Consider the following 20,129-nt stretch of genomic DNA (forward strand, 5'->3'; position numbering starts at 1 on the left):
AGCGTTCCGCTAACGATGATGACCACCGGAGCCAAGCGAGATGGCCTACCAGTCACACTTGGTGTCACCTGTCAGGACGGATCACATCTTATGTGAAGCCATGAAACCCGTAATAAGCTCCTAGGGTAAACGTTCTTCAGTTCCTACGGCCGTCCTTGGCACCACAACCACATCTGAGTAATGGATAGCAGGCGGTGTACCAAGGGAGAGCAGTGTGATGGCACGTCAGGCAGCATACGTTGTTTTGGGTTGCAGATGATTGAGGACTTTCCGGTGAGGGAATGTCCGGATTTAGGGCATGCTCAAGACAGACGATTTTCTACATGTGCGACTGTTCCGACTGTTCGGAATTGAAACCCGCAGAATTTTCCAAGTTGCATAAGGTTCTTTCATTCTGAAGCAACAGGCAAGGCGTGCGATAAGTAACCTGTGGATGCTGTCCTTCGCATCAGCGTCGGAAATCTGATTCCAGCGATGGGGGACTAAATTTTTTTCACCATCAGCGTTATATTGGGCGTCAGAGCCGCCGGAAGGACATACACGCCTTGGCTGACAAAATCTTTCAATTACGCCGTAGCAGACAACCTCATTTTAACACATGCAATCAAGGTATCGCATGACGCCGGACTATACTTTCTTGGCACTCGCTACTTGATGGCTTCTGAAAAGCCACTTCAGCTTCCCCTCTGTAAGCGGCAGCTGCGCAGATAGTGGAAATCGTCTCCGCGGGCACAAGGTGAAATCTGTCTTACCAAAGAGGAACGAGACACAGCTCACATTCCTCAGGCAATTCGTGCGAAAACCTTCTGCGTGAACGTTATCAGTCCTATGTGCAGCTCTAGCCTACAGACATTCGAGTCACTAAGCCGGAAAAATCAGCTGCCGATCCAGCACTCTGCAGCCAGACCGGCTTTTACTAAACGAAGACGTTAGCTTGTGTATGCAAGTAGGTGGCAGTTCGCGAAATGCCAGCGCGAAGGTAGCTCTTTGCGACTAACACCGCAGCTACTTCCTCTTTCTCTTCTTCATTCTTTATGTCCCGTCAGAAGGCGGGATCGAGGAACGAGAAGTGGCTTTTGCGTGACCAACTGTCGACGAAACAATGTGGCCTGGAAGCACTTTCCTGACACCCTGAGCTAGCGATGTCAGTGGTCTCGAGTTTACGCACTGGACTTTCCGCAGCACGTAGACAATCATGAAGGTCTGCATCTTCCTCGGAAGTAACTACTGGCGATCCACCAGCAGACGATTCGGGCTTCCCGTGCAACCCGCAAAGCACCTCATGCGGTTTATTCTTGCTTCCAGCTCAAGCCTTGTCTCTGCATCAACGTTTGCACGATTTCCCGGCGCACACTGACCGATCCAAGCCAGCAGGTCGGGCAAGGACCAGCAATCCTGCAAAGTGGCAGAACACAGACCTCTGACGAAATCTGCCAGGAAGACTGTCCGCGCTGTCTGTGCCTGTCCAACTCCGGCACCGCTCAGAACACTGCCTTTCTGCCAAGTTGCATACACGCATGCACGAAAGAAGCCTCACAAGCACTGATCGAGGAATGCACGGAAGCAACTCTCAGCAACAACTCGGAAAAACGTCTTCCGTCATTCGATGCCCGTCTGGGTGGACCCATATGGGGTCGTCTACAGCTATTTATCGCTGCCTATGCAAAATGACACAACGCCATTTCTGTCAGAGCCGACGCATCACCTTGTACACATTCGCACAGGCCGTGCTTCAAAGATGCCGAGGGAAGCTGCCGGTAACGCACATCGTACAGACAAAAATGAATACAGGAAGTGCGCAAGAGTCCAGCACGCGTGGTGCCTTACTGCGGAGTCAGCGGGTTCCGCTTCTTTAACTCTTCCCACATGCGATTCCGCACCTACGGAAAAACACGAGAGACAGAACGCAAACTCAGTGAATCACCAGCTGCACGGGAAAAGCACTGGATAGTTACATTCGAAAGGTACTTTTTCCATATCCAGGCAGACCGTATGCATAAACAATTAAGTAAGACAAGAAATGCACATACGTGCATACAGATCCATGGGGAACGCGATAAAGTGCTAAATCTCTTTCGATAAACAGCGACCGCCTGCAAGTCGTCGCTTTCGTACACCAGCCGTTAACATCTCAGGCAAAACATAGAAGAGAGCTGAAGTCACACTATAGGGATTGACGTTTCATTAGTGACCGTTATGACGTAAAGTATCGATATTAACAGGCAACATTATCGTTATCGCTGCGAATACTGCCTGTCCCACACACGGGCTCGCCAGCACAGATCTTGTATAGTCACCACTTCAAGGTGGAAGCCCCAGTTTGTACTGCCTGTAGCATGAACTGCCCAGAAGAATGGAAAAAAGTACTCTACCCATTGCGAGCCACACACATGGTTGAAGACCAGATATACATTCCGATGGTGTAACACCAATGTATCACTGGGTAGGGAATGCAGAAGATCCTAGAATCACGACCGTAGCACACAAGACCAGAGAGAAACAACCGCCAGGGCAGTTTCTTTGAGCTCGAAGCAGGTTCTTTGCGCTCGACGGATGCTTCAGTTGTGGGATGAATCACAAAAGCAACCCAACCAGGGAAGAAGCCGTTCCAGAAAGGCAAACACATGCTGTACAGTGCCCCCAACAAGGGTGGGATGCGCACTGAACAACTGAGATATGCATGCACACATGACATCGGATATGATGTGCATATACACATACATATATATCATGAACCGTATGGAGTTCCTTGATCACCATAGGCGTGTGACAAATAGAATGTGCCTTTAAATCTGAAATGTTCGACTTCGCGGGTCTTACAATTTCAGCGAAGGCGTTTGCGCGCTCCTCGTCTGTCTGAAACTTCTCTGCAGGTGGTGGATCAATCGGTTCCAGCCAGTACGCGTGAAGGGTTGTTAGCCCCGACTGAAGACTCGTAAAAAAAGAAAAGAATTTGAACGCATGCAGCATCAACCGTCTACGTCTCAACCTACGAACTGGCGATTCTCCTGAGCATATAACGCCTGCGCTGCTCGGTGGATCTTTGGCGTCTCGAAGACCCTGGACCGTTGCAGCCGCTGCCTCACCACCAGGAAGCTGTGCTCAAACTTACAGATGAAAGCGTTTGCACCATCCAGTCGAAGGAGGGCAGCATGTCGAAACCGAGGTCGACGTAACTGCTCTGGTACACGAGTAGGACAGGCTGCACCCGACAGAATGACGAGAATCCCCCGCGGCGAAACTGCAGCAAGCCACGCCCATTGGTGGTTGTTCCTGTGATTACAAGGGCGGGAAAAGCCAGTCACAAGATTGGTTCTGCGCATCAGACGTAGACACACATCCCCATGTATGTGCACCTGTGTACATAGGAGACCAGGGGCTACCTTTGCGCTCTCGTCTATTTCACGCGTCTCAAAACGCACGTCCGCGCTTCGAGACAACTCTTAATCCTTCGTCGAACTTGTGGATTGTGTATGCCCGTCTCCTTACTGTCCCCTCTACCTCCCCAGACACTGAGCTAGACTGACGGACGCAAAGGCAGGTGTTCAAGCACAATTAGTTCTCGACATCCATGTCGACATGCAGTGCTATACATGCATAAAAGCAAACAAGGATACTCATATCGAGGTGCAGAGAGGAAGACGCATCTGGCGTATATGTCGTCGATTCTCTCTTTCTGTGCGCTTCGCTGTGACTCTCACGCACGCACCTTCAGGAAAGATGACGAGAGGATTTTGCTCGGGATCCTTGGCGCAGTCCAACTGTCTCTTTCGGATTTTCTCCAGTGCCAATCGCCTGTGCCAAGCACACGTTCGCTGCGCGTCGGGATGTCTTGCAGTATCCGGACACACCGCCTAAAACGGGTACTGTATTCCGTACAGACTAGCACTAGGAAGGAAACCACCGAAACAGGCCAATAACCGTCACGCGGCTATTCTGCCCCTACTGTCTGCATGTAAAGGCGTAGATACACTCGTGCCTCTGGCACACCAAGGACGCATTCTCGCTGGCTTTCGATCGGCATAAAACGAATACTCGCTGAGTGGTAGGGGCTGACAGAAACATCGAAAAAAAGCGCGCTGCCAGAGAGAAACTTGCCTGTCTTCCGCGCTCTCGCGTTCAACGTAAATACAACCGAGACTGTTTGCTGCAATCCCGATGAAGGGTGCGACCGATAGAGACTTCTGCATGCGCAGAAACAATAAGAAACACGTCGGAAAACAAGAAAAGGAAACGTTAACCCCGAGACTGTTTGCTGCAATCCCGATGAAGGGTGCGACCGATAGAGACTTCTGCATGCGCAGAAACAATAAGAAACACGTCGGAAAACAAGAAAAGGAAACGTTAACCCGGAACAACAGCCACGGCCACAAGGCAGAAATATCAGGAAATACCGCATCACTGGCATGCACGACTCCACGGGTGCTCGGATTTCGTTGGATCCACACGGAGACAAATAGCAACATAGGATGGGGTCGTGATTTTCTGTGAATAGAAATCCGTTTCCTTCGTCTCTGCCCGTTCCGGAAAACAGTGCTGCCCGGCAACACGGGGTGTTGCTACACCTCACCGCACCGGCCGCGTCACGAAATTTCTCCTGAGAGCTGAAGAGTTCTTTTCCAGTGGGCGCAACTCACCTTCGCGACGAAGGAAGCGAAACAAGAGCTGATGAAATAAGGAATGTCCTAAAAAACACGTCCGACAAAAGGACACACAGGATACAAATGACTCTCGGCGACCACCAAAGGAAACCAGCAACCGTTCTCCCATCCCTATGGTCTGGGTGCCTGCTCTCTATTTACGTCCCCTTCCCAGGCTCAGTGATGCGCCGACTTGCGAGCGTGCACAGAAGGGTCGGGGGTGTCTGTCCACGGGTTCCCTCTCGACGGCGCTGCATGCAAGTGGAAAAACGGGGTGGAGGCTGACTGGACATCTCAGGAGAAGAACAAAACTCGCGCGAATTGAAGTACACCAGAATACCCGAGAGGCAGTAGTAGCAATCAGCATGCCAATTTCCTATTCGGCTGCTACTTGTCTAACTCGATCCTGACCACTAGCAAACGCAGCGGGACAGCGTCTGTCGCGGGTTGGAACGTCTTGGAAATAGCTGGCTGAACGTACAAGACAGGAAACGTGGTTGGAGACAAGCACTCGCGGTTGATCTTTCGGCTTCTTCGTCAGGTCTTGTTTGTTCCCCAGGTACACCTCCTTGATTCTGTAAATGCCTGTTTCGGAAAACACAAAAGAAACGAAACCAAGTGACACAAACTCAGAAACCGAGAAATAGAACATACGCTGACAAACACGGATAGGAATCGTGTCTCCCGCGTGTGCACATAGACACTGCACATTCTCCACATACACTGCAGACCCCTCAGATACTCTGTGGTTACATGCATGTATGAATAGATGCAGAGGCGAAGCCTGAGAGACGATGTTGTTCTGTGGAAGCGCACTTTTGTCTTCAAGGGCTCGAAAAGAACGCCAGACCGACACTTGGTCGACCCCGAAGGACACCTACCCATGATGTATAGAAGAAATCGGCAATGCAGGTGAGCGAAGTACCCGATGAGTTTCCTGAGAAAACAAGCAACACGACTTACGATGATCAGAAAAAAGCTACGGCCAGTCCTGCACGCGAGCATGCGCCCTGAGTGGAAATACTCCTTTCCACACACGTAACTATACGCGTAAATAATATTTATATAGATCGTCGTGCACAAAGACACATGCTTATATGCATGTGTGGAGATAGTGACGAATGTAGACGTTAATGCAAATGTACAATCCAGATGTCTCCATCGACTTGGATATGTGGCCTCTCTGTGTGCGCGAACGTCCTTTATTTGTCTGTAGGTTTGTCGCTTCGGCGCAAATATGAAAAGAACTCCGTAGAAAGATGCAAACAGACTGCACGTCGGGGAATTGGTTGTTTCTGCTTGGATCGCTTACCGGGCAGTTCGTTCTCGCGCAGGGCCAGCCTGACCGTCGGCCCCGAGAACCCGAAAAAGAAGCCCTGAAGAAGCGATGTCGAGACAACACGTTTGTGGCATGTTTTCTCTTTGAAGCAAGTGTCTAGCCAGCTAGCGAACGCGACGCGGCAAAGGCTGTCTCCCAAAGACACGGAATGCACGAAGCAAAGAGAGGCATTTAGAAGCCATCCAAAGGTCTCTCTCCTGGAAAGAAGAGATCTCAGTGTGGTAAAGCCGAGGAGGCACTATAAGACAGTGCTCTGACAAAAAAAAACACAAAGTCAGCAGGTGGAGAGACAGGTGCCCCTGACATTAATAACTCGACTTACAGCTCGTGAGGCCATTGCTGATGACAAGAGAAAAGGCGACAATCATCCTCCACGGAAGCTGAGGGTTTCAGCACAGATGAAAGAGAGCTCTGCATTTCCTGTAGTAAATATTCTTTGGAAAAGTGAACCTTCTGAAGTCAGAGAGCATTTGCAGACAAAACACAGCCTATGTTTCTATACCAGTTCACACGTATCCAATTACACACACATGTATGAAAGTCCATATCTGAGTTCACCCCAGCTGAAATAAGAACATATACACCCAGACACATGCACGTTGTCCACAGAAAAAAACAACACAGCAGCGGAACGCTACCACCACAGTTGTTGTTTCTTGAAGAACTGCAGAAGACAGTTCGTTGCAGCAACCCAGCTACGGTGTCGGCTTCCGACCCCAGATTCGCGCTCGGGTTTGAACACGAAATAGGGATGAGGTAAGCACGGAGTCTGCACGATGTGCGCCCCTCTGCACACATTTTCGCGTCTCAGCAGGCAGAGTTTTTTTTTTCGTCTCGAAAGGTGTAGTTCCGGCGTTGAACCTGAGGCGTTCTAGCTCAGTGTAGGGTGCACGGGGAATCCATCCAAACTGCAGGTTTGTTCGGAGTTGTGCCGATCAACAAAACGAAAGGGTCCTCAGTGAGACTCAGGACGACCCAAGAGCTCAGATGAGCCGCAAGGAAATCCAAGGACACCATACAAAAAAGAGTGGACGTCGGAAAGAACACCTGAAACGTCATCCAGTGGAGTTTCGCCGCTAAGCTAAAAGCCCGCATTTCCACCGAGACTAACAACCCTTTCCAAAGGTCGAAGCAGTGGAGATAATGAGCAGAGTCACAAACTATTTCTTAATAATGTAATATGGTCGCGGTGTGCGCTAGTCGACCAGAAATTGTGTATTTTGTTCTTCGTGACTGTGTTGGAAATTGCATTTTTAGCAAAGGTGCCCGCATTCAAAACACAGGAAGACGGTGGATAAATATGTCTCCGCTGTGGACCGCGACCAGAGACCGTTTCTCGCAGTGTCTCTTTCTTGAAACCATGCGTGAACTCTGTGACCCTACCTACACAGTAAGCTACCAGGGTACAAGGACCTTGCCCGCACGACTAGATTCACATCAACTTCCTAACGAAGGATTCGCGATCAGGAAGAAGCGGACACACCTGCGTTCATCCGGAGTAGCGTCTGAAAGGTGCACTGAGAGCCACCTGTTCCCCTGACCGCGATTCTCCCGTCGACTCCCCTTCGAAATTGTGTAACGTCGGCTACGGTCTAGGGGTAGTGCATGTATTACGGGTTACTGTGATCGAGAGCATAGTGCTTTACGCCTTTTTGTCCCGACCCTCCCTTTTTCCTTGCCCAAGGAAAAACGACAATCTTACGAGGAAGAAGCCGCCCAGACCGGTGCGGACGTAGCTCAGACGGTGGCGGTCGTTTCGCTCGTACCCCGCAAACTTTATCTTTTCTTCTGCCGTGAGGACATCCCAGTTGGTGTACGGCTTCACTCGCTTCAAGGAACGAAGAGCGAGGAAAGCACAGAAAGACATGTACGCCAGCAGGCAAAAGAGAAGCCCGCCACGCAGACTGAGGCTGCCAGACGCGGAGTCCTCAACATTCGCCATTCTGAGTTGAAGTGCCAGGAGATCTTCAGGGTTTGGACCCCGGCAGAAAGACGGCAAAGAAGCGGGAAGGGAAACTTAGGTCAGCGAGACTAAGGAGGACGGCAGATGACTGGGAGAGAAAGAAACGACGGGGTAGGAAACGTCGACAGACGAGCGCACTGTCGGAAAAAAAACACAACCAGTGGTGACGACCTTTTACTTGCGCTGAAATCGCTGTAGACTTCTAGGCACCCTGTAAGTACAGATACTGCACACGAGGGGCTGTGCACGACCGTAGGAGAGAAGATGGGGAAGACGTGAGGGAAAAGTTCACTTGACAGAGCAGTTGAGAGAAGGATAGACAGCTTGCAAGGGGTTGAAAGAAAAGACAAAGACGACAAGGAGGAAGAAGAAAACCCGAGAACCAGATCCCAGGAGACAAGGGTAACTCAAGAAGCCAAGAACTTAACACGGTTTCGCTGTGTCTTCTACAGAGGACGCAAACTGTAGAAAAGAAACACAGGTTCACCCCCCAAAAATGGCTCACGAATCGAAGGGAGAGAAAATAAAACAGAACTCTTAGAAGTGACGAAAAGCCGGGCAGGGGAACATAGGCCAGCGAGACTAGGAAGGATGGTAAATGACCGGGGGAGAAAGAAAAAAAACGTGACATAGGAGTGTCTGGGCATCAGCCCTGCGTATGTATCACCGCAAGTGAACTTTGTGCTTACGAGGACCTCGTCGAAAGATAGAGTTACGAATACGTAGGAGAGAACAAACCTCTGTACATATGCATTCGGAATCCCACACAGGTGTGCACGTACATATTTTTGCGTCTTTAGTTCACAAAAATGAACGTAAGCATTCAGTTAATTCATGGTGGATAAAAAGGGTCCTAGCCCGACTCCTCCAGCCGATATGGCTTTTCAAAGCTATACAGTTACGCCTGAGCTAGAAGAAAAGACAAAGCAAACTTCGATTCTCTAGGTGGAAGTATCTCCTCTTTTGCCAGCAGATCTTCACTGTCGCATAAAGAAACTACCACACGGCGCACCAATTCAGAAAACAACTGCGACAACGCGGACAAGGCAAAGAACAGGTGACAGGGACGAGCCAGATGAGCAAACAGAACTTTACACAGTTCCTCTCTGCGTCGACGTTAAAGAAGACTGCGAGGATGTATGAAAACAAGAGAGAAAGGAGGGAGGCAAATACCCCAGAAGAGCGGTGGAAATTAGAAAACGAGCTGAGTTTACCGATTACAGCAAGCTCGAGCCACGGCTCCCTTGGAGGAACATGCAGCCTCAGCGTATGCACAGAATTAGATGTGTTGACACATGCAGCCGCGGATCTCTTCACACATGGATACGGTGCTACGTTTCTGGCCTTTCTGTCTAGGACAAACGAGACTTGATTTTTTCGGAGACAATCGCAAAGCATGGGCAACGATGAGCTCCTACTCCAGAGATTCGTGTGGCGTGTCTCCGGCATATTCGTTGAACTAAAAAAGCTGTGAAAGATACACGAGAAGAGCTTCGCGTCTCTCCGGCAGTGTTCTGAAAGCGCGCAGCCATTTTCTGGAAAACAGTTTCTTCTTGAAACTCGGTAAGCGTCTCTGCATGCAGAGTCGAAACCGGAGAGCGCCGAGTTCCGGACGCGGGCGAATAGTCGTCAAGACAGCTGCAGGCATCCGCTGTCTACGATAGGAGAGGAGGGAAGGGAGCTGAACGCGTTCCCGAAAAGGAACAGGTTTTTAGACCTGCGGAAAAAATGCACAGCAAATCCGTTTTCAATGATGTAGAGCGCCTCTATATTTTCGTATATTTTGCCTGTACAGGCAGCTACCAGTATGGGTCTCCTGGCGGTTGAGGGGACCATGTCTGTTCCACGAAATACCGAAACAATTTTACAAACACCAGCAGGTCTCTCGGGTTTTTATTTCATACAAATGAGACAGGCACTTCCAGCGATTGATCGTCACCCCTATGTATGTGTGTCGGCACACACATCGCTGGGCGTCACTCGGCGAGGACACCCGAAGAAGATACTTTTTTTAGGTCAGAAAGCATCATTTCTTACAGCCAACAATCCAAATGACGATTTTGCCACTGTACGACACTTCCCACCGTGAGACGTGGAGATCCAATTCCGAGTATTATCTCTGCAAATCGCTTCGGCCCCCCATTCGTGATTCGACTGCCAACAGAAAACCACGGGTGTCACACCGTTAGGAAAGATGTGAATTTGAGGAAGTTAGGGAAACCGTGCTTCTTTTGGTTCTGGCTTACCAGTTGTCTAGGTCGCGGAGGAAACGAGACACAGTCTTAAGATGCATGAGACTCGAGCGGCGACGCCATTGTACTGGTCGCGGTTCTGAAGGACGAGAAACTACTAAAACGTACTGTGCAGACTCACACTATCACTGGTACGAGAATGCGGTGTAGGGAAAGAATATGAATATTTATTTATCTGCGCAGACATAAGCGTGTCGAAAATATACCAAAACGACAAGAGAACTTTTTCTGTGCTGGTGTGCATAGTGGCAGAATACACGCTTTAGGAGAGACAGTCTGCTCGCTCGCCACAACTCATCTTCGCTTGTGAGACAACTTCCAAGAGCTGTAACGTTGGGAATATCCCACTAGACCGTGCAGCAGAGTCGGAACACGTGTGAGCTCTGTTCTGTCAGGCACCAACCAGAAGAAAATACACGTCACAGCTGAGATGTTGACTGCTTTGCAATGAGTTCCTGTCCGGCACAAAAAACGGTAAGCTGCAGAGGACGCAACCAGGGCGCCAAAACGTCTAATTCTCAGACACGATCATGCATGTGTCTTCACTTGGATGGCGAGAGCGATACTCCGTGCTCTGCTGCCTTCCTGCCTTCTTTCTAGAGCCGCGAGAGACGTGCTGGTCGGTGTTCTCGCCACTATCTGCGCTTACCAATCAACTGTCTCGTGAGAGAGCGTAGTTTCTGTGGATAATTTTACCAAGTGGCACCGTAGAATGTGCGTTGTGTAAGCGGTTACAGAGAACACAGCTCTTGGTCGGGGAAAGTTTGTGGCTAAAAGCAAAGCGACAGTCATGGCTGCTTGGTTGCGCGCTCCGAAAACGAAACGGCGATTCGAAAAGAACACGCAGTACTTCCTGACAATCTTGCGCTGGAGTGTAGAACGCTTCGGTGCGTGTTTCACGATTTTCCGCCGCTTCTCGGGGTACAACAGCCTAAGCAGTACGGCTTCTTACAGGCACTGGCAGAGAGCAATAAGTACCGCTTTCTCTAACGGATTACACACACCTCCCGTCGCACTAATCACCGTTAACAACACTCGCGCAGCATTATTGTCGCTCTCCGTCCTCACTTCAAATGAGTCTGGCAGAAGTTTCTGAAGGGGGGCTACTGCACATGTGCCTTTGTGCGAACACAAACGACATTGCCTCGTGTCACAGTGGTGGATATCTCCAAAAGAGCTTACGCATGGTGACCTACACTGCGCAGGAAGAACAGCTTTGTCAGTGGGAAAACAGCGTTTTCCGGCGTGTTTACCCGTGAGGCAGCGGTGTGCTTGATGTAGGAAGCGGAGGAGCGTTAACTCGAATCTCACAGACGCGTATTTTGCCCCCTTATGCATGATTCGGTTTTGTTTCCTCTCCCTTCACCACATTTATTCGTCTGTCTTCTCCGAGACGAAGTCCGAGACAACGCTCAAGAGCCTCAACTGCCTTCAGGTCTCCCAAGCGCGCAACACTGACTTTGCTGGATCCTCACATCCCCGCGAAGTTGGAAAGCCAGAAGTGCTGTCGGGTGTCGTTTTGCCATATATTTCTCCCCAAACATGCCAGAGCAGAACCCTGCCAGCTCGGTGTAGTACGCGACTATTTAAATGCGTAACTGTCCGTCCCTTTGTCGTTGCTTTCCACGTAGCAGGGCGCATATCACTTCCACTTGTTCGTGAGTTTGTAGTTGCTCTGACCGCCATCTCCCTTTCCGCGATCTCCTCACTCTTTCGTGGCTGTAGATTTTCCTCCAGGAAGTCTCTCTGAGTGTCTGGGCGCTCTGGTCTCGTGTGTGTGTCTATCTAATGGCAGACCGTCGAGGCTTGTCTCTTTTCGTAGACGATGAAGACGAAGAACCGAGTTCGCTTCCCAGACAGGGTCGCCTTTCCCGTCTTGTCGAGTCGCCCCTCCTTCGCTTTGTGCGGAAGTTTCTTCGGTGTGGCTCCCATATGTTTTGCGCTGCTTCTTGCGCTTTAGCAGGCGGCCTCGTTCTGCTCGCGTGCATATATGTGAACGTCTTCACGCTTACACGCTTCCTCTCTGCTTCACCAGAGGAACTCGTTTCGCTCTCGACGAACTGGCTTCCGTCCCTGAACAAACAAGGTATGTTCAGCAGCCTGTTGTCTTCTAGTGAGGTAGAACCGGCTGCCTTTACTGCTGTGGAACTGCCGCAGAGAACTGAGGTCACTTTCGCCCTGGACGACCGACTGCTTTCCTGCCCCTGGCAGGTGCGTTCCGGCCGCGAGAAGCGGAAGGGCAGGTTCGTTGCAAACGTCCTGGAGGAAGCGGACAAAGAAAAAGCGAAAGGTACCTCCTCAAACGGAACTGGTGCACCGAACACACCGTCGCCCTCCCATAAGACTAGAGGCTGTACACTCGCGCCTGCTGTCTTTTTCCAGCTCGGATCTGGAAAGAACGAATCGCCGTCTCTTGACTTCTCAGCGGACCTCGAGGCTGTTTGCAACCTTGTTCGTGAAGAGGAGCAAGGCCAACAAGCTACTGTCCTCGCTTTGCCTCCTTTCCTCCCATTGTCTCCATTTGCAAAAGCGAAAAAACCAGAGGTCGCGATTGTATCGGTGGCCACCCGTTTCGAGTCTTCCCGGTCTTCGAGTTCAAGCCACACTCTCACGCTGTCCGGATTGACTCATTGGCCTCCCCCTGTGTCAGTTGCGTACACTCGCGCTGTTCTCTCACGTCCAGGTGCGAGTATCCGTTCCCAGAAAAGAAACACCAGCGTTCTTTTACCAGGTGTGGACTATCCAGCCACACGCGTGTTTATGCTCTACGTGCCACGGCCCGCAGAAACAACGGAGGCGTCCCTGACGCAAATTGACCAGGCCTTTGGTTTCATCGAATCGTGGAGGTACACCTTCTCTGTGTCTCAGGACGAAAGAAAGGAGACCGTGGTGCTTCCGAACGGCCGCCTGCCTCCGGAATTCAGTCAAGACGCACTGACAGGAGAAAATCTTTTTTTCGCCTCGACAGGTGCCAAGAAAACGCGGCGCAGCAACTCAAGCAGACCCCGAGATCGCTGGCGGCCAACGCTGGTGTCAGCGTCTTCGAATGGCGACACGGAAAACGCTGACGAACCCGGCGAAAACAGAGAACTGCAAAGCAAGAGAACACACGCGGTTCCTAACGCCAGCTCGGTGCCTGCTTCTTCTCTTCCAGTTTCCTTGCGAGTTCCTTCCTCTATAACTTCCTCTCCCGGTTCCTCGGCGTTTTTGCCGAGCGGCTCGCGCGAAGCTGGGGAAGAAGCCGTCAAAGAAGCGAGAACGGCGGAGGAAAGTGCTCTGCATACAGACTTTGATTTAGAGACCCTGTTTGAAGGACTACCGGACGCAGAGGGAGCAATTGGCAGCTCCACTGTTCTGAAAACCCCAGTTGTCAACGACGTTCTCCTTGTGGTCGACCCCCGAATCCCCCGGCCGCTTCTTCCCTGGATCTGCGACGAACTCGACGACTTGGGAGGCCTTGACGGCATGCGAGCCGATCTTCAACAGAGACTCCAGAGAGGCCTTTCTCTGAGACAGAGAAGCAAACCGCCTCGCTCTTCAGAAACACTCCAGAAAGAGGCAGGCATCCAAGAAAAGGAAGGCACCGGCGAAGTGGACAGCACCCAAGAAGAGAAAGGCGTCGAAGAAGAAGTGGACAAAGAGTCTAGACCAGAGGAAGGAGGTAGAGGGGAGAGAAGGCTCCAAGACTTCGCAGTAAATAATGAGAAGGCGAGTGCGGCGAAAGAGGGGTTTAAAAGGAAGTTAGCCGTTCCTGGGAGCGGTTCTGGGGAAACAAAAGACACGGAGAGCGAGATCCAGCAGCACAGATGCATAATTGTGAGAGTTTTGCTGGATGAAACGCAGGAGAATCCGTCCTGGACGCAAAAACACCCGGCAATGCACTCAGTGAGTGCGTTGACGCATCCGATCGTGGCCTGGCTCATGGGCCAGTACGACCTAGGCATGCGCAGTGATAACGACGCCTTTTTGTCTCCTGCGCTGCTTCGGAACGAAAACACGCCGTGGATGTGCGGAGTGAAGGAAACTGGCGAAGTCGACTTCTCCTTCTTCACAGGCTGGGGCGGCTACAACTCTGAAACGAATCGAAAGGTCCTTCCCGAATACTCCCGCCTCCTCAAATTACGCCACCAACACGTTCACAACATTGGCAGCACCTGGTACGGCCGACCTAGCGACATCATCCGGATTGCGAGGCTCACAGTCAAGGTGAGAAAACATGCGTTCGGGTAGTGGTTTTTGCAGGAGGAAAACGGCTTTAAAGAGACGACTGTTTCAATCTCTACGTGAGTCCAACTGCATGCCGGCCTTTCACACGCAAAAACACTTACTGCATCATACGTGCATACGCATATGTATATGTATGTATCTATTCATGTATATGCATATATTGAAACATGACATACTGTGAACACCGATTCGCATCGTGGCTTTAATAGATGGTTCTCCATGATTCTTGCGGAAAAACCCGGAAACTGACACACGCACACAAAAGCTAATGTATGCGTCCAACTGCGTTGCACTACAAAACTGTAAGCAGAACCGCATGCAAATACATACACATGTACACATTCGTTGATATGCCCATGCAAAGTTTTTTACGCATTCTGTCGCGCGCAAAGAAATATGCATGTGAAGCTCACATATAAAATATTTTGGAGCAGAATTTCACAATCATTCCTGCACACCGTTCTTCTCCAAGTAAATATATATGCATACGTGCTTGCACAGTGAATGCGACTACGCGTCCTGTCAGGCTGTGACAGCAGAAAGTAAATCCTTGTATGTTTCAGGAGGAAAGGCAGCGCTCAGGAAAATGTGATTCTTGTCTCAGTAGACTTATGTATATATATATATATATATACACGGGGGCGGCTTTTACTGGGTGGAAGGCGAGTCACGTTTCGGCTTTGATTCTTCCTCCCATTTTTCCTTGTGTATCTTTTTATTTTGTTCAGGTGGGAAACTTCTTGATGAACGCGGACCCTGTTTTCGTGCGAAGGGATGGAGAGTGGCCTGTATGGTACCGAGGCGTGCTGCTCTTGTACTCCGCAGAAATTGCAGTAAATCACTTGGTCGACAAGCATCGCTTGTTTGTTAGAAAGGACCTTCTTGACACATGTGAGATCGCGTCTGAAGTCGACATAGGCATTCGTCTACCGATTCAGCACCCTCACTGCAACCTGCACAGCTCCGTCATAGTAGACGTGGACTCCTGTCTACGCAGCATCCGTTGCAGATTACTGTTTCATCGAATAAGACGATTATCTGTCACAGAGGAAAAGACAGGAGAGACAAACTGCCACTTGTGCATACAGGTGGACATAATATACGAATCGATAGATGTTTATATGTATATGCATGCATGTGAGTATGGAGATCTACATCATACACGCAGGTCACTGTGTTGGCGTTTGTGATTGTGTAGAATGCGTGTGTACTTCAGGCACCCCTTGTGTATCGGCATCTGTTTGCTCTCTCTTTCTTTCGCTATGCGGCGCTGTTGTGTCGTCTCGACAAGTGAGAGTCTCTCCTCGCTTCTCGGATGTTTTGTCTCGTGGTCCAAATTTCGGTGTTTGCTCATCAGAGGGCTGCTGCTTCTCCGGCCCGCCACCCACCTGGTGTAATTCCACATCGGTTATGCTCGAGGATTGATAATGGTTCACTGTAACCACTCATCTCAACAGCGAGAGGAAACGACTACTCGAAAATTTCTGGTTTTCCGCACTGCATGCGTATCTGCTTTCTGTTTCCTAGCCGCATCGGAAGCGATTCTGTGGTCGACCTCGCCAGGCTTGCACATTCATTGCTGGCACACGCCGGACTTTTTTAGCAAACATAAATTTGGCGACGGTGGCTACAACGAGGCCGAATTGTTTCGCTCTCCAAATTTCGACTTTGAAGATGTGCGTTGGTATTCCTTTGTAAATGCGGCAAATGGAAAACGCAGGCGCCTTCTACAACTCCAGGAGGAAGTAAAGGTGAGGAGACAGGTTTTCAGCACTCATTTGTGTAGTCGTCTACCGAGCTCTAGGGAGGTACGAAACTTTCAATTTACGCAGATACATCTAAAACGACCTGCAGACGTTTCTGCACATATGTTTATTCCCATATGTTTACAGATATATGCAAGAAAACATATAGGAGTGGTGAGGGATGTCGACAACACAAGATGCTTTCGCGGACATATATACTCATAGAATATAAAATCTACTGCAGCAACTACTCCTAAAGCCTCTGCCGCGCAGCTGTGGACACGAATAGGTTGCCATCTCTAGATTCATACACTCATGAATATATATATATATATATATATATATATATATATGTTCGCACAGGAGATAAAATCGCGGCACTCGCGGCTGTAGGTCTTCGAGCAGAGTCCGCCCTGAAAACAAGTCCGTTTGCCGTTGTGTGGCGTTTGCTATTTGGTCTGCCTGGTCATTTTTTCCGGCCTTGCGGTTTTGACTTTTGACTTTCTTCTCAGCGCCGCGGGAAACCGCATCGCCGCAAGGACACCCACGCGCCTCTCTCGTGGCTCCTCGATGCGGTCCTCGTTCAGGCGTTTTCACTTTGCCCTAGCGAGAAGCCGTACGCACAGAAAGGCGGGAAAATGTGTTGCAAATACAAGAGCCTGTGTTCGAGACAGACGAGGCAATCTCAAAAGTCTGATGACCCGTGTTGCAGGCTGGAAGAAGATGCTGCCGGTTGCGTTCTTCAGCCTTGCAGAGGTGCGAACGAGACTTCTCTTTGGGGAAATATCCTGTTGCATGCAAGCCGAAAAACACGTACATGCGGAAACCAGGAGGAAGGGCGCTGTCGACGGATGCGTTGGAGTGCATTTTTTCATTCGATAATTTGCGCCCACCCTTGTCATACATATTACGTTGATGATCTCACTCTCAAACTTTAGCCGGTTGATAGCGGCTAGCGTACGCAACCGAATGTCAACTACTGATACAACAGATCCACATATACTGAGAGGTGTGGAGACTCTCACAGGAGATAGATGCATAAATGGAGAAGCAAGCACATAGACATCTACCTGCCTCCATGTGTATGTGCATATGTGTGTACGCCCATGAGTCTGTATGCGTCCGTAGACACAGGAATCCGCGTGCAGACGGCTGGAAAGAAACACAGGCGTCGCCAATTCGACACTTTTCATGTGACACTCCACTGTCTTGTTTGCATCTGGAAGGATATTTTTTCCGCGGGAGGAAAATCTCTCGTGTACGAGAACGCGTACACGATGCTCGTACATGGCACGCGTGTCTACAGGTGTACACATCGACGTATATCTGCATATCTGTGGTGCTTTTACGTGCGCTACTTGTGTTTGCGTGGTCTGTATGCCCATCCTGTGTTCACCAGATTGGTCTTCTCGAGAAGCAGGTCTTTCAGACTTAGTTGCAACAGCAAGAGACGACCTTACCGGCGGTGCCGAGAGCAACACACCTCCGATCACAGAGCCATTTCGGTCAGTTGATAGCAACCTTTTTGCCCACAACCGGTGAAGAGTTACACTCGCATTTTCGATTTCTTGCTAAATTCGTGTACAATTAAGAAGCGCGTTCACATGTAAGCAGGCTCAAATACTTGCGAGTCCATTCTCATACTCGATGCAAATCTGGAGTGCTGTACGTAGTGGATCGTACCAAGCACTCGTGAGACGGTCATCGGAAGCCACACACAGACTCGTGTATAAATTTCCCTCACATAGGTTTACGTACAGTTCTTCACAAATGCAAATTTGTAGATTTCTGTTTCTTCCTCTGAGTGCCTACGCATATTTCCATGACTAACCTTATATATATTGGAGTCTGCATATGTAAGCGATCATCCAGATTCCACCGTGCATATATGTGACTGCTTATCTATTCGTCTCTCTTTAGGCATGTGTATATATGCTGATGTGGTACATGTTTCTTGCGTACAGTGTGAAGAATGTAACTGCGGGCAGAATCGGTCGCCTTGAGAATGTCTCAATTCGTGTCCTATTTGGTGATGTATTTGTACTGAGTTCAGAAGGGAAGGAAATGGGGAAGCGAAACAACTTCCCGGCAATCTCAGCGCATCCCGACCTCCATCCCCTCCTAGCAGCTTTCAGGGCCTTATGGCTTTTCGTAAAAAATTGGCGCTGGAGAACTTCACGACTACATAAGTCAGGCGTAATGCGTTTATAAAAGTAGATGACTTCTTAATTGTTTAGATATATGCTGGAAGCATATCTGGTTTTCTCACTTTCATCTATTTAACCAACGCTGCAGTACATCGTTAGTTGGTCAGGTAGCTCCTTCCTTGTACAAGGACAAAACGATCGAGCGCATGAGCTGCGAAACCCTTGGGAGCTGTGAAGTATTTCCTGCCACAGAAGCTGTCCTTTGTTTCCACAAACGTTTTGGTTCTTATTGCTTTAGTGCCTCTCCTATGGCGGGTTTCATGTGAAGAATATGTTCACCACTCTCTATGCACGTTCAGAAGCGTTCACGTACACAGATGCATAAACGTGTAGATACACGGATACACGCATAGGTTGTATCATTCAGAGTGTACAACGGCAGTGTTCGTAACTTTCGGATATGTAGATTGGCAGGTTCTCCCTTTCGTAGTAACCTACATACGGTCTTGTTTTCGTCCGCTTCTGCTTTAAAGGCTTTTCTGTGGTGAGTTGGTTTACATTCACCCCAGACATATATATTTATGGAAACATCTTGCTTGCACAAACCTGTTGTACACGTGAACAGATGCAGCGCATGCATTGACGTTTCAAGCTGGAGACATGCAACCCCTGCATCGCGGTGGACAAACCGTTGTGCACGGATTGTTGTACACAGTTGTGCTGTTTGGGAACTGGTGACTTTGTCTAATGATGGGATGTGTTTTCAAGGCGTATCTCCGAAAATGAGTATAAAATGCACTTTTTTTCGCACTGTGACTCTGACCCTTGGCCCAAGAAAGTTCCCGTTCTCGCCTTGCTCCTGTTGCGTTTAACAACTTGTGAGAAAAAACGTTCAGATTTCACCGCCTAGGCATTTTGTCTGTACGACGGCAGAAGACGCAATCTGTTCTCAAGGGCGAAGACACACTCAGGATCAGGCAAAAATAGTGCGCTTCCGTAAAAGATTCTGTTTCGCAGTGTGCCACTGATGTTTCCCTTCGCCCGAAAGGTGGAGAAAACTGCCAAACGAGAACAATCGTTTCACACACAAAAAAACACGACGTTTGGGTGCTGATGCGGCCGATCCGCAAGGAAGCTTGCGTAGCTCTGGCTTTTTACACACTTCACCAAGAAATGAGTTTCAGACGTTCACATCATCTACATCAGTACCCATATATAATGATGTAAGCACACCGAGGAATATGTGTTTTTGCTGTTGGTTCCAGAACCAAACCTTGGGTGGAGATCGAGTGTTCTTTGTGGAGAGCGCGTTTGTCGACTTTGTTTAAAATGCGTTCCGTACGTCTCTCAAAGTGGGCTCACTCAGTAGAGGGTCCAATCGATCAGACTGTTTGCATAAATGCTAAACCCCTTTCCGACCGTTAGGAACCGCATTAAATTGCCCAGCGTCGCTCACACCAACACACACCAGCATAGCTGCGGAATATCAGACCTGCTCTCGCGTGGAACACCAAGTACAGCGGAACTGTCAGTGAGGTTTCATAATCTGGTCTTGGCCCTCCAGGTGCACCCCAACTGAGATCCAAGTGCCGAAGCTACAAACAGAATGAAGCTGGTTCTTCTGTTCTCTCGAGATGCAAGTTGACATCAAAAATCAGCGACTGTGTTTGATTCAACGAAGGTGTACAAAAACAAGGCGTTTGCTCCCTGCTTCGGCGTCTCTTGTGAACACCGGCAGAAGCCGAAAGACGCAACGGAACGACACATGATTCTTATACAATATATGTATGTATATATACGGATTTCTGAACACATA

General features: G+C 49.6%; 2 protein-coding genes across 2 annotated transcripts; one reads left to right on the plus strand and one right to left on the minus strand.

Annotated features, from left to right (window-relative positions):
• Nucleotides 1-411: 411 nt before the first annotated feature.
• Nucleotides 412-9,486, minus strand: TGME49_223910 (acyltransferase domain-containing protein). The gene is made up of 12 exons (XM_002366036.2): nucleotides 7,682-9,486; nucleotides 6,302-6,359; nucleotides 5,953-6,016; nucleotides 5,522-5,577; nucleotides 5,122-5,225; nucleotides 4,638-4,685; nucleotides 4,099-4,184; nucleotides 3,710-3,795; nucleotides 3,113-3,273; nucleotides 2,821-2,925; nucleotides 1,828-1,880; nucleotides 412-1,395 (listed from the first exon to the last, which is right to left on the minus strand). Exons 1-12 carry the CDS (start codon nucleotides 7,919-7,921, stop codon nucleotides 1,290-1,292), a joined length of 1,167 nt encoding a protein of 388 aa, XP_002366077.1. The 5' UTR covers nucleotides 7,922-9,486; the 3' UTR covers nucleotides 412-1,289.
• A 2,796-nt stretch (nucleotides 9,487-12,282) lies between these two features.
• Nucleotides 12,283-18,355, plus strand: TGME49_223900 (hypothetical protein; the record flags this gene model as incomplete). The annotated part of the gene is made up of 6 exons (XM_018780025.1): nucleotides 12,283-14,400; nucleotides 15,150-15,312; nucleotides 15,949-16,172; nucleotides 16,679-16,922; nucleotides 17,566-17,671; nucleotides 18,220-18,355. 6 exons carry the CDS (start codon nucleotides 12,283-12,285, stop codon nucleotides 18,353-18,355), a joined length of 2,991 nt encoding a protein of 996 aa, XP_018635919.1.
• Between the last annotated feature and the right edge of the window lie 1,774 nt (nucleotides 18,356-20,129).

The sequence above is a fragment of the Toxoplasma gondii genome, chromosome X (assembly GCF_000006565.2).
Source record: "Toxoplasma gondii ME49 chromosome X, whole genome shotgun sequence".
In the NCBI taxonomy this organism is placed as follows: domain Eukaryota; phylum Apicomplexa; class Conoidasida; order Eucoccidiorida; family Sarcocystidae; genus Toxoplasma; species Toxoplasma gondii.